This window comes from Protomyctophum bolini (assembly GCF_963924005.1).
Source record: "Protomyctophum bolini genome assembly, chromosome: 7".
NCBI classification, from domain to species: domain Eukaryota; kingdom Metazoa; phylum Chordata; class Actinopteri; order Myctophiformes; family Myctophidae; genus Protomyctophum; species Protomyctophum bolini.
Genome location: NC_137868.1, coordinates 28,413,545 through 28,428,618, shown reverse-complemented (window position 1 = coordinate 28,428,618; position 15,074 = coordinate 28,413,545). Strand labels below are relative to the sequence as shown.

Sequence of the window (15,074 nt, the reverse complement as noted above, 5' to 3'; positions counted from 1 at the left end):
TTCACTAGAACACGTTTACACCCAGAGGACTCACACATTCACTAGAACACGTTTACACCCAGAGGACTCACACATTCACTAGAACACGTTTACACCCAGAGGACTCACACATTCACTAGAACACGTTTACACCCAGAGGACTCACACATTCACTAGAACACGTTTACACCCAGAGGACTCACACATTCACTAGAACACGTTTACACCCAGAGGACTCACACATTCACTAGAACACGTTTACACCCAGAGGACGCACACATTCACTAGAACACGTTTACACCCAGAGGACTCACACATTCAATACACAGTATACGGCTGCAACTGTTGATTATTTTCTTGGCAATTATTCTGTCGATTGCTTTTTCAATTAATCGAATAACCTTTAAGAGTCCCTAATAATCTTGTCTTTTGTTATTAGGCCCCGAGCACCAGCAGTGCGAAGCCCCAGCGAGGCATTATTATTCATCATGAATCACATTTTGAGAGCCTAAACATGCTCGAAAGGTTGTGCAACTTTGCGCACAACTGATGAAGAATATATATATATATATATATATATATATATATATATATATATAATACAAATATTTTATACTCACAATATTCAACATTACCTCTGCATTTGCTGCTACAACAAAGAGTAAACATACTGTAGCTGATCTACAAGCACAGAACGTGCCGCGATGTGACATGAAGTGATCTTTACAGAAGTATATACCAGTAAGACGCCCTGAGGGCGAGAAGCGACCTCGCTCATCCACCTGGATGACAGCAGACTGCTGGGGGAGCGCTGGCGCTTTGGCATGGGGGGTCAGATCAACATATGGAATGAATTATGTACTGGCCATACAGTATACAAGTATGGGGCATGTCTTGAGTGTACAGGGTTTGATGAGGTCAGATCAACATAGGGAATGTCAGAAGAGGTCAGCTCCATATATGGAGATCTAAGGGTGGCAGCGGGGGCAGTGTCTCGAGTGTACAGGGTTTGATGAGGGCGCAGGTAGGGCCTGGCCTTAATTTTCGGATTTGATGATGTCAGAATGACACGTGTGATGATGAGGCATGATGGACTGACAACCATTATGGAGATCTAAGGGTCAACATGATGTCAAGTATCACGAGGCATGACCATATATGGAGGCGTGATGTTACGAGGCGTGACCATATATGGAAGCGTGATATGGCATATATTGACATTTCCATACAGTATATGGGGAAGGGCCCCTGGCAATGTCGACTACAAATATGCCCATATATGGAGATCCCTGATGATGTCACGAGGCATGACCATAATTGGGGGCGTGGTGGTCCAACGGGAAATGCACGTTTTCATAGTAAATGCGGTGTGTGTGTGTGTGTGTGTGTGTGCGTGTGCGTGTGTGTGTGTGCGTGCGTGTACCTGAGTGAGGCCTGACACCGCTCCCTTCTGCAGAGGTGCAGCAATAGAAGGAGTGAAGGGTCGGCTGTCGTCCACCGGTCGCCCTTTCAGGTAGTGCTTCCCTGCCTCGTAGATGTCCACTTCTATCATCTTCCCTTTGAACTGGGGCCCCTTGGGCACCAGCACCTTGGAGCAGAGAGACACATGTTAGTTTAGTTGAACTGGGGCCCCTTGGAGCAGGGACACACATGTTAGTTTAGTTGAACTGGGGCCCTTGGGCACCAGCACCTTGGAGCAGGGAGACACATGTTAGTTTAGTTGAACTGGGGCCCTTGGGCACCAGCACCTTGGAGCAGGGAGACACATGTTAGTTTAGTTGAACTGGGGCCCTTGGGCACCAGCACCTTGGAGCAGAGAGACACATGTTAGTTTAGTTGAACTGGGGCCCCTTGGAGCAGGGAAACACATGTTAGTTTAGTTGAACTGGGGCCCTTGGGCACCAGCACCTTAGAGCAGGGAGACACATGTTAGTTTAGTTGAACTGGGGCCCCTTGGGCACCAGCACCTTGGAGCAGGGAGACACATGTTAGTTTAGTTGAACTGGGGCCCCTTGGGCACCAGCACCTTGGAGCAGGGAGACACATGTTAGTTTAGTTGAACTGGGGCCCTTGGGCACCAGCACCTTGGAGCAGGGAGACACATGTTAGTTTAGTTGAACTGGGGCCCTTGGGCACCAGCACCTTGGAGCAGGGAGACACATGTTAGTTTAGTTGAACTGGGGCCCTTGGGCACCAGCACCTTGGAGCAGGGAGACACATGTTAGTTTAGTTGAACTGGGGCCCCTTGGGCACCAGCACCTTGGAGCAGGGAGACGCATGTTAGTTTAGTTGAACTGGGGCCCCTTGGAGCAGAGAGACACATGTTAGTTTAGTTGAACTGGGGCCCCTTGGAGCAGGGACACACATGTTAGTTTAGTTGAACTGGGGCCCTTGGGCACCAGCACCTTGGAGCAGGGAGACACATGTTAGTTTAGTTGAACTGGGGCCCCTTGGGCACCAGCACCTTGGAGCAGGGAGACACATGTTAGTTTAGTTGAACTGGGGCCCTTGGGCACCAGCACCTTGGAGCAGGGAGACACATGTTAGTTTAGTTGTTGCTTGTTTGTTTCTGGTCACTGGTCAGAAGGTCTAATCTGCTGGTATGACAGTAGTAGTACACAGTATACTATACTATACTATCTGCTGGTATGACAGTAGTAGTACACAGTATACTATACTATACTATACTATCTGCTGGTATGACAGTAGTAGTACACAGTATACTATACTATACTATCTGCTGGTATGACAGTAGTAGTACACAGTATACTATACTTCGCTGAGCCGGTCCCTCGGGGACCTGGTTCCTTGCTTTTTTTTTTACCGGTTCATTTTTTTTTTACCGGTAACATAGAAGATCTACAAGCTCACAACGCAATCCGTTGTGAACTTGTAGATCTGCTGCTTTTGGCAAATCTTTGCCGAATGTTTTACAATTATGAAGTGCCCCGACTAGGGAGCTAGGTTGCACCTGGTTGTGAACCATACTGTACTTCACCGATCAAAAAAGAGTGAAAATAGCCAATCTACAAGCTGAAAACCACTTTCCTTTTTTAATGACATGCCCAAAATAGGGCCAGCCGGGTTCATGTGGTTAAATAGATACAATTGTGAACATCCGAATACCTCTGACCACCTCAGCAGGAGGTTCATCAGGCCTTGTGAAATATTCAACACCTAAACCACTTTCAACCACCATCTGAATGGAAATGTGTGCACAGATCCACCAACAAAGAAATGCACACAATATAAAATGTTTGCTCAGCATTCGCTACGCATAGAAAATAATAATGTATCCGAAAGAAAACGGATAACAATATTTACATAAAGATTCTCAAACATTTATCATCTTCTACTACAGTAGGCTATAGTATGAGTCATATTTAGAAGCACAGTATTCTGCATTTAGCTCTTGGCAAAAAAACAAAACAGATTTACCGACGTATACAGGACACAGAACAAGCTGAATAAAATGTGGACATAATCTGAACGTGAAAAGCGTAAATGGCCATAATAGAAATCTATCAAATATTTAATTGTATGACAAAAAAGAAAGGGAAGAAATAGAGAAGACACCAAAAGCCTTATTTGTTATACTCCCCTGTACGAGGGTGTCTCCTTGCATCTTGTAGACAGTCTATTTTTTGGCTAGTGACACCATCGTACGATGGGGTTCCTGTGTGTGTGTGTGTGTGTGTGTGTGTGTGTGTGTGTGTGTGTGTGTGTGTGTCCCAACCACCCCTACAGTCCTCCGTTACATAAAAAGACCATGCCAAGAAACCAGAGCAAAGCCACCCTGCCGTCCATCAAGCCCTCCGCATGTATCTCCACATCTGTCAATTACATTTTCAATTAACTGCCAACTGAAAACTGTTTTCCCCAACGCTCAGTCACATTGTAATTTAGCTACCGTTAGTCCCTGCCTGCTTAGATTAAAATAATAATACGACATTTAAAAAAAGAATTGTTCACCATGGTGCCGATTGTTTTCAATTCCATTTACGGAAGCCCTCAAGGTCAAAAACTATGGCAACAGCTGTGAGATTAACCAGTGGGATTTGCTGGTTTGTTTTATTAGTTCGTCATGGCAACTATGAAACTAGGCACATCGCAGCAGGGAAGAGAATAGGAAAACAAAGAGTTATAATTATGGCTTATTGTGAAAGGAAATTTGTTCTTAATGAGTTAGTGCTGTAAATAAAGATCATATCGACATCTTTTTGTTTAGATATTTCAAAACACTTTTGAAACTAACTAGAGACTATGACATAATGCATACAGTATGCATAGAATACTTATTCTCTCTCTCTCGCTCTCTCTCTCATAAACCACCATTACAGCCAGAGCAGTGTTCATGTCAGTGGGTTTAATGCTGCAGTCAATTCTATTTAGTCTTTCTTGCAAGGCAAGGCAAGGCAGATTCTAACAGACGCTAACATGAAATTAGTTTTTTTCATTTTTTGATGAATGTCTCAGCAGCTTCTTGCAGGATTATAGCGGTGTGCTCCACATGTCACGGGTCATTACTGACCAGGCTCCCAAAGTATGGCGATGGTGCTTAAACATACGCCACTGCATTTCAATAACCAGATATGATCCTCATTGAGCTGCCGGGGAACGTCTTGAAACGTTGGCATCTGACGCTACCGTTGTCCGCTTCCTCTGGGAGAGAGAGAGAGAGAGAGAGAGAGAGAGAGAGGTGCACATAGCTATGTGCTATAGCTATGTGCTATAGCTGATCTGAGAATAGCATGTGTAAAGCCCTATTCGTAGTCCAGGTTTAGGTGACCTAAACCTGGTGACCACCTACTCGGTGGTCACCTCTTCAATAGAATGGTGGTTTTGATGGTGCCACTCATAGTCCATCACCGTGGGAGATATGCCATGGCCAACACTTCCTCAAATTCGTCCATTGTTTCCCCTCGGCTTTCTCTCTATTACCTACTGTATCTGCCTCTATTCTATTCCTTTCTGTTCCTTTCCTATTCTATTTCTGTCGCTGTCTCAATTATTTCATGCCTTTGTTCTCTCGTTCTCCCGCTGCTCTTTATCAGTTTTTTTGTTTTTACGTTTCGGGAGCTCAGCTCGCAAAACCAAAACAGCGCAAAGCGGGACAGTGTTGCTGTCCACTCGTCCTGGCCGTGACGAGTGTGTGTGTGTGTGTGTGTGTGTGTGTGGGGACAGAGGAACGGGGAGGCGCTGCCTATAAAGTATAGCCAGCACAACATAACAGCTTCTAGACATTGCCGGGAGCGAGTGTCTGTGACCACCGTTTCGGTGGTGAGTAAAAACAGAGAGAAGGGCTCAGTGACGTCATGTTGTAGTTTTCGGTGTTAGCGGTGGTCACCTTATGGATAGGACTATGGATAGGACGAGTGGTGGAGAGCAGTATATATCATGTTAATTGGTGATTGGAGGAACAGTATACTGTACGATATGCGAACAGGAATACACCAGCAGCAAGCCAGAACAATCAGCACACCTGCTGCTCCCTACTGTGCGTGTGTGTGTGTGTGTGTGTGTGTGTGTGTGTGTGTGTGTGTGTGTGTGTGTGCGTGTGCGTGCTTCCATGTGCACACCATGCATGTTACGAGGCTACTGGGAACAGAAAGTGAGAGTGGTGGAGCCAGGGTGATGGAGGTAGACAGGTGTCTGAGTGTGCGCACGCGAGCGCGTGTGTGTGTGCGTGCGTGGGTGTAAGTGGGAGGCAGAGAGAGGGTCATCTGAGGCCCATTACAAGGTGATTCAATGATGAAAGAGCTTGTCAGGTCTCAACAGAAACCTGCAGCGACACACACACGCTCACATGGAGGGCGCGCACGCGCACACGCACACGCACACACACACACACACACACACACACACACACACACACACACACACACACACACACACACACACACACACACACAGGTGGGACGGGTGCCTATTAGAGCTGTCGGGCGAGATATCCATCTGACGGTGTGAAAGTGAAACTAGGCCATTTGCTCACACTCACACCTCTGCCCCCCCCCCCCTACTTCTCCACCTACCTAACACACTCCATCCTATTCCATTCCTACACTGTTCCTCTCATTTCCTCACCTGAGAGGACAAGCAGCAACTGGCCTGTCCTGTCCATTTTATGCACCTCTCACTGGCTCTCTTCCGTCCCTCTCTGTTCTTTCACTCCTAAAAATCAATCGCTCTTACACTTCATCTCCTCAATCCTCATCCCCTTTAAACTAACTGTTTTGTAGAGTTCCCTATGCTGCCTGTGCACACGCACACGCACGCACACACACACACACACACACACACACACACACACACACACACACACACACACACACACACACACACACACACACACACACACACGATTAATGATTAAGTGAGTACTGTATGTATGTGTTGTCTCACAAGGTAAAAACAAATGCATAATAATAGCTATGTATACGGGTCTCGTCCGTTGGGAAAGGGGAGCGGTGTGGAGAGGCGAGCATATTGTTACAGAATGGTCACGTTATCACGTTCGTTGCCAAAGCCATGTTGTGATTTAGGGGCACATGCCAAATACACACTGGTCTGGTAAAAAAAAGAGAAGGTTGGTGGCCAGGGGGTGGGGAGAAACATCAAACATGGCAGATTGTTCCACCCTCGAGTACAGTGAACAGACACACACACGTACACACGCACGCGCGCGGGTGCATGCGTGCGCTCACACATATGAAAAGCGCTCAAATGCACACATGCGTGACAGGAACACACGCGTGCACAGCCATGAACTGAGTGACACTTGTAACTAAAGTTTATAGCCTGCAGAAAGAAACGCAGAACAGAGTAAGAGGGAAGGAGGAGGAGGAGGTGGAGGCGAGGAGAGGGAAAAATTATTACCATCCCCGACCCTCCCTACCAATAAAAAGCATAACTTCAAACATGGCTCTGATGATGGCTAAAGCAGGGGAAATTGATTTATTTGAAGATGTTTGAAAGTGAATTTTTCACAGGTTGGGAGAGGTTCTTTGAAGCCACGTGTGCGTGCGTATGTGTGTGTGTGTGTGTGTGTGTGTGTGTGTGTGTGTGTGTGTGTGTGTGTGTGTGTGTGTGTGTGTGTGTGTGTGTGCGTGCGTGCGTGTGTGCGTGCGTGCAGGGAGAGGATGGAATGTACATGTCTTTAGGGCTGACCTTAATGTTAGTACAGTAAAAAGCACAGTACTGCTGTTATCAGCTGCCAAATGTTCAGTTGACCACCCCAGGGTGTGTGCACGCGCGCGTGTGCGTTATTAAAGCTAACCTACTTTTTTCAGCGCAAGCATAAGCTGATGACACCTGCTGTGAGCACTCTGTGACATGCAGGGCAAAAGCCCTGATCTGATTTACATAAGCCCGGTTCATACTTCGTCCCACGGCATTATCGCGTGCATGGCATGGTCGATCTAGCAGCTCAGGATCCTAGTGAGCTTGTAGATTGTGTGCGACGCTGTATTCCAACGGAACATGAGTTTGGCATATTTGTGGAATATATATAGCATATTTTGACAACTGCGGGGGCGGCAGTGGCTCAGGGGTAGAGTGGACGGTAGATAGGCCGGATGGGAACCGTGAGGTTCCCAGTTCGATCCCGGGTTCCCCCAGAGTTAGCATCAAAGTCCTTAAGCAAGACTCCCTAATTGGTCCCGATGTGCAGGTTGGTGCCTTGTATGGTTTCCCCCGCCATCGGTGTGTGAATGCACAATATATGTAAACCGCTTTGGATAAAAGAGCTATATAAAATGCACCATTTATACCATTTGATATTATGCAACAATTACAGATTAAATTCAATATTCATTTATTGCTAGTTTACTGCATATGTTTCGGAAAGTGGATATGGCTTAATTATTGTACTGAATGTTAGGATTGATAACATATTGTAGGTCACCCTCAGGCGTCTTACTGGTACATTTAGCTGGTAGAACTGTTCCAGCTTGGTAGTGTTTGTGGGCACTAGGAACATCTACTATTTGTTCTGGGCGAGGGGAACTGGGGGATATAGTGTGAACTGTGAACCTCCATACATCTTACGCTTTCCTATTGAAACTCTTGGCTTTTCGGTGACTCAAAGCAGCAAGTGTATCAGTGGATGCACAGAGTACAGCACTGGTACCCAAACACTGGGTCGGGACCCATCTGTGGGTCAGGGACACAGTTTTTATGTTAATCTTTGTTTCCTACATTTAGTTTTTCATTATTAAGGCATGGGAATGGTGTGGTTTCATATACACAGCCAGTTATGGAACTGTTAGTAAAGTATGGTTAAGTTTAGACACGGGTTAAAGAAAAAAGGGGATAATGCTAAATAAAATACAAGATAAAGCATCCCTATACAGTAAAATAATCGGTAGCACTTTACAATAATGACCTGTTATATTTATAAATATTTAAAAGCAGTTTGTAGGTGAGTACCGTAATAATCATGACTGTAAATGTTTAGCTAAACTTTGTTTAAACATAATTTATACGTTTAGTAAGGTATTAGTATAAGTAGTATCTATTCATGAATAAGCCATTTATATATTTGTAAATTGTTAATAAATTATTTGTAACTGAAGTTATATAATATTTATAAGCTATTTGTAGATAAAGAACTAATCATTTATAAGCTATTTATATACATTGGTAAATTATTATAGTAAGTATAATAACATTGTAGAACATTTATGAATCTTTAAACATTGACATTTGAAAATATTTGCTAAAACATTTATAACTAATGCTAAAATCATCATTTAAACGGTATTAGGAAGTAGTTAAATATTAATGAATAAGCCATTTGTAAACATTTGTAACAATTATTTTGACACATTATTTACCCTTGATGTCCATTACATAATGTTATTTAATGGGTATAGGAATTTATTATTTACGACGGTCTGTTATTTCAATCATTTGTACGTCAGAGAATGCAAACATTTGACCAAATGGGTTTCATTACCTGCTCATAGAACTTGTTGTGAGCCACATAGTACTGGGTGTCAAATGAATCCTCTGTAACCAAGACATGCTGCCTCTCTCCAATCTAAAGAGAGAGAGAGAGAGAGAGAGAGAGAATATATGGTAAGATTGCAGAAACAATTACCCAGGATTCAGTTTACAATCAAATTACAGGGTTAGCTTATTCATTCAGTATTTGTATATGCATATTCTTTATTTATATATGCACAAACATGCGTCTGTCCATCTGTGTGGGTGTGTGCGCATGTGTGTGTGCAGTGTGTGTCCAGACATATGTCAATTATAGTCCAAGCAGGGAATTCACACGAACACCTCATCCCTTCATTTCTCCATCACCCTCACTGACTCCATCCGCTCGCACGCACGCTCGCACGCACGCACGCACGCACGCACGCACGCACGCACGCACGCACGCACTTTCAGCACCAACCAGCTTGAATCAACTTGTCAAAAGCAAATAGGGAAACAATAATAAATGTATATAATAGCCTATTTAAATAATGTTATTTTGCGATGACACCTCAGTTTGACAGTCTCAATTCTCTCCAGACAGGTTCATTAGCATGTGTAAATTGGATGACATAAATGAAGAAAGAAGACTCAAGACAGGGGCTGAAAACATGTGCCATGGCTAGTTGCCTGCATGAATTTGGCACTATAGTTCTCTGTTTACTTTTGTGTTAATATTCATATTTTGTGTAAATTACCGGTATGGGCTTTTTTTTGTGGCATACTTTGGAATATGAGAGAGTCGCTGTCTGTCAATTTAATCAAAGTTTGTAAAGAACTAAAGACCAGGTGAAACCTTACTCTCCCAGCTTAGCTTGCGGCACTGTCCGAGGTAAAACACTGTTCTTGTACTGGGCTTCACTGTCCAAGGCAAAGCACTGTTCTTGTACTGGGCTTCTCCAACCTTCACTGTCCAAGGTAAAACACTGTTCTTGTACTGGGCTTCTCCAACCTTCACTGTCCAAGGTAAAACACTGTTCTTGTACTGGGCTTCTCCAACATTCACTTTCCATGAACTAGTTAGTTAGTTAGTTACTTTATTGACACAAATGTATAAAACATTGGGTCCAAACAATAATAAAAAACCCATGAATCAAAAACTTTAAAAAGGTACAATATATAATTTAAAATATACAATACACAATACAGAAACCCTTTACAACAGGAGCTTTCTATTGCTCCACAAGTGACAGGCATGTAGCATATGCAAAGTCTCTCTGTTAGTGCCCACAAAGAGTGAGCTCAAATCAATACCCTCATGTCCATATTTCTCTCTGATATCTTGTGTGAGGGGACAAACCAGTATGTGCTGTTCGTTTTGTATACCAGTCTCACATTGGCAAAACCGCTGTTCAGGTGGTATGCTCCATCTTCCCATTTCCACACGTGAACACTATAGCTTCTCCCACTTGCTGGTGTAGTTTTTCCTGTGAAACCTTTTCTGATCATCTCCCTACATCCCAGATGGGACACTGATTCAGGTCAACTCACCAGTAAATCAAAATGGGTGTTGTTGAATTATTTTAAGATATATATCTTTTTTGGCTTTTTCTGCCTTTTTTATTGATAGGATGAAAGTAGTCTGACAGGAAATGGGGAGAGAGATGGGGGGAAGACACGCGGCAAAGGCCATCGGGATCGGGAGTCGAACCCGCGGCACGCCGTCAGGCTGGCTCAGCAGCCTAGGTGCCCAGACGGTTGAGCTAAACGGTCGGGTGTTGTTGAATTCTAACATGCTAGCTCTCCTTGGTCAACTACTGCACATAATTGTCGCATTTGCAAATACACCTCAAACAGGTATACAGCCATACGCACGCACACACACACACACACACACACACACACACACACACACACACACACACACACACACACACACACACACACACACACACACACACACACACACACACACACACACACACACACACACACACACACACACACACGCATGCACACACCAACAACGCCACTACACAGCCAGCGCAGCGGCGCAGTATTGACACGTGTGAAGCACCGCTCAAAGCAACAAGTGGAAGCGTTGCTTCCAGAACCACAGGTATAACTGAATGTATCACAATCTGTTCATTTGCAGTCAGCTTTCTAAGAATGACAGGAGCTGTGTGGTTGAGTTTCCTGGTCTACGGTAAAACTTGGCTTGCGTTTGTAGAGCAGATCTTCAGCCCTTGCAGTATTACAACTTACATTCACACTGTACACCTTACTACTCAATCCCCAATGTACTGCTGTGATTTGAAATAGCCGGAAATGTTTATTTTTTTTGCGTTTTATGCTTTATTTAGATGCTGTAGGACAGTCTAGAGACACCATGGGCAGAGACATGCGAGACATGATGAGAGTTGGATTCGAACTCGGGTCCTTGAGACTCGCAAGGGCCATTATGCTCACAGGCTGTCAGTCGGGTCTGTGGTTCTGTGGTCTGCCTGTCTGACTGACTCCACGGCGGTCGCCGCACTCCCTCGGGTCCTCCGTGACGCGAGCGCAGAATCTGAAATTGATCGATTGGACGTTTCTCGAGATAAATGGACTAAAGCACCACTTAGGGTGTCACTGAGCTGTGCCTTGGTCTGTTTAAATGTCAAACAACTTGACAATTCTTGCTGATTTTTCAGTTGAAAGTCTGGCCTGATTGATTTACAGACAGGTAATGTGGACACTCTTGGGAGCCTGAGCCTCCTCAATGTCTACTTCGATGCTGCACGAGGAAGAGCATTAACTGCAATTGTGCTGATAAGCAAATAAATTGCAAATAATTTTCAAATGTTTTGTTTCTGTATCTCATACAGTATGTGGTTGTGGTGAGATACACATGTTATCAGAGAAATTGGGTTACAAAAGTAAGTTATTGTATTTCACCATAACCATAATGTGAGATATCGTACCTCACTTATCAGAGAAGGAGGGTATTGTAGTATAACAAGGTGGGACCTAGGAACCTCAGATAGTTCTGCTTCTACATTCGGTAACTTCTAGGAAAAACAAAACAATGATCAGGATGCAAGAGGAAAGCTGGGTGAATGCAAGGGAGGAATATCTTTCAGGGATGAAAAATCTTGTTTTTTATATGAACCTTTCTTTGTTTTGAGGATAAGTCTCTGTGCTTGTGTCCCTGTATGCTGATGCAAGCTTTGACAGGCTGATTAGAGGCAGGAAGTAAAAACATTGTGGGATCAACTTGGATAAATTGGCATGGCAAGGCTCAGTGACTGCAAAATCCACACACAGTGGAATACTGATGGCAGTAATACAAAAAGTTAAATATAACCATCAGCTTGTGGCAATTTACAGTACGTTACTGTATAGTATACGAGTTCTCTAGCAGAAAAAAAGACAATATCTATGACAAAGTACAAAAAGTGGCACTCCTATTGTTGTGCTGAGAAACAAGGTCAGGAAAACATGCTTGTTGTCTCTGTTGTGTCAAGAAACTATACCAAATTTAGCCCTCCGCTAAACCCCACCCCAAAAGCGATTGTCCAATGCCAATCCAAATAGTTATAGCAACCATTGCTAAGCTGGGCAAGCTTTCGCCACCTCATAGCTGTCAGTGTTAGTTTGCATGGCTGTGTTGTTGAACACATGCGTGCCGAAGTTCTTCAAAATAGGAGCTCTGGGGTGCGAGCGTAAAAGCGGCCATGTCTGGTCACTTTTACTCTGAAATCCACGACCCGGAAACAATCCACTAAAAAAGTTTACTTTACATTGCTAGCTCACATTGCGATCATTTTAATTTATACGATATATGATCCAAAAAGAGTTCATATTTTGCGGGAGAGACGGATGAGGAGCAGAAATGAAGCGCCAGTATATCGATCCGTTCAAAACCACGGAGAGCGCCCTGGATTAGGAGAGACGAGTCATTCTTTCCGCCGTGCTAACAGCTAAGTCAACGGTAAGCTAATTTGAGTGCAGAACGTAGCATATATATGACAAATTTAAAAAAGGGAAATTTTCAGAATATTCTTATCTCGCCCGGTATCATTAAGGATGCGCTAGGACGTCTGAGGACGTCTTATGTCCGCGTCGATTGGGACCCCTAGGACGTGTGGCGACGTCCTATGTACGGAATCGGTTAACGTCTGGAAAATTACACGACTGACCCACTCAGGTTACCATGCATTACATGAACGACTGACCCACTCAGGTTACCATGCATTACATGAACGACTGACCCACTCAGGTTACCATTCATTACATGAACGACTGACCCACTCAGGTTACCATTCATTACATGAACGACTGACCCACTCAGGTTACCATGCATTACATGAACGACTGACCCACTCAGGTTACCATGCATTACATGAACGACTGACCCACTCAGGTTACCATTCATTACATGAACGACTGACCCACTCAGGTTACCATGCATTACATGAACGACTGACCCACTCAGGTTACCATTCATTACATGAACGACTGACCCACTCAGGTTACCATTCATTACATGAACGACTGACCCACTCAGGTTACCATTCATTACATGAACGACTGACCCACTCAGGTTACCATTCATTACATGAACGACTGACCCACTCAGGTTACCATTCATTACATGAACGACTGACCCACTCAGGTTACCATTCATTACATGAACGACTGACCCACTCAGGTTACCATTCATTACATGAACGACTGACCCACTCAGGTTACCATGCATTACATGAACGACTGACCCACTCAGGTTACCATTCATTACATGAACGACTGACCCACTCAGGTTACCATGCATTACATGAAAACTCCTATCGTACGGTCGTTAAAGTTGATTGAGTTGGATACTGTTTCACCCTCATTTCCTCCTATTTCTAGTTTATGGAAATCCTATCATGCACATTTGTCCAGTGCATAGCCTACTGCAGGCCTTGTTGACTAGATTTAATTAGAAGACATTTTGAAGCTCTTGCTACTGAAATGATCGATTATTTTCATGGATAAATCCCTGTCATTTAACATGCATCTCAATGGGGGAGAAGTAAAGCGTGCCAAGTCTCCTCTCTTAGTAACCGTCGCTAACGTACCTATTGGACGTTCCTATTTGGAAGGGACTTAGCGTAGGGCTAATTAAATCCCACTTGAATATCATCAGAATTGTATGGTACAGGGTGTTATTATGTGTACTGTACCTGGAAATGGGTTCAAACCTTTTAGTTTAGCATGACACCTTTTTGGCATGTCATTCTATGTCCTACTGTACAGTATGCCTCTGATCATGTCTAACAGCAGTAATAAAGGAAAGGAGGAACATGTTCATGTTAACATCACACCTCTCTCTTTGATGGTACAGTAGAATACTGCTGACTGGGCTGTTCTTAGCCCAGGGACCCGGGCATGTCTCTGACACATGTCTCTGACATGTCTCTGGGCATTTCCTTTGTTGTTTACAACTCTCTTCTTCCCTCCCTCTTTTCTGTCTTCCCTCTATTCAGCCTTTCTTTATTCCTTCTTTTACTGTATTTGTCTGTGCGTGTGTGTGTGTGTGTGTGTGTGTGTGTGTGTGTGTGTGTGTGTGTGTGTGTGTGTGTGTGTGTGCGTTCCAGTATAAGTAACACCTGCACAGACATGCTGACGGACTTGAAAAGACATTGAATAGATTACTGTTTCCTGCAAACAGAGCAACTTTCAAAAGTGAGAAGAGAAGGACATAATAAATTGTCCTTTGAACTCAGTATTAGGCTATAGTGAAACATAAATAATTGTTCTGTTAACGTAACATTAGGCTCATGGACATTTGTTTGTTCTTGGTGGAATATGTTTGCTTCAATCTTAAAATATGGAGGAGTCTTGGTCTCTGGATCAGTAAGGCCTATTAATCATTCCGGTTCTGTCTACACCATAGTGAATGTGTATGAATCGGCCTGTCTTAATAATGTTTAATCCAGATCTAAACAATCAACCAGGAATAATGAACTGGGATTATGACAGACGTGTTGACTGGGAATGAGGAGGGATAAATGACCTTTCCCATGCGCGTGTACATTGACACCCATGCGCGCGCGCGCACGCGCACACGCACACACACACACACACACACACACACACACACACACACACACACACACACACACACACACACACACACACACACA

General features: G+C 44.0%; 1 protein-coding gene across 1 annotated transcript in view; it reads right to left on the bottom strand.

The window, feature by feature from the left end:
- cdkal1 (CDK5 regulatory subunit associated protein 1-like 1) overlaps nucleotides 1-15,074 on the bottom strand; it is a 319,098-nt gene that overhangs the window by 23,502 nt on the left and 280,522 nt on the right. Inside the window, exons 13-14 of the mRNA XM_080767726.1 lie at nucleotides 8,936-9,019; nucleotides 1,403-1,567 (exon numbers count right to left, since the gene is read on the bottom strand). Coding sequence (XP_080623852.1) covers nucleotides 1,403-1,567; nucleotides 8,936-9,019 — 249 coding nt within the window. The remainder of the gene's footprint in view (nucleotides 1-1,402; nucleotides 1,568-8,935; nucleotides 9,020-15,074) is intronic.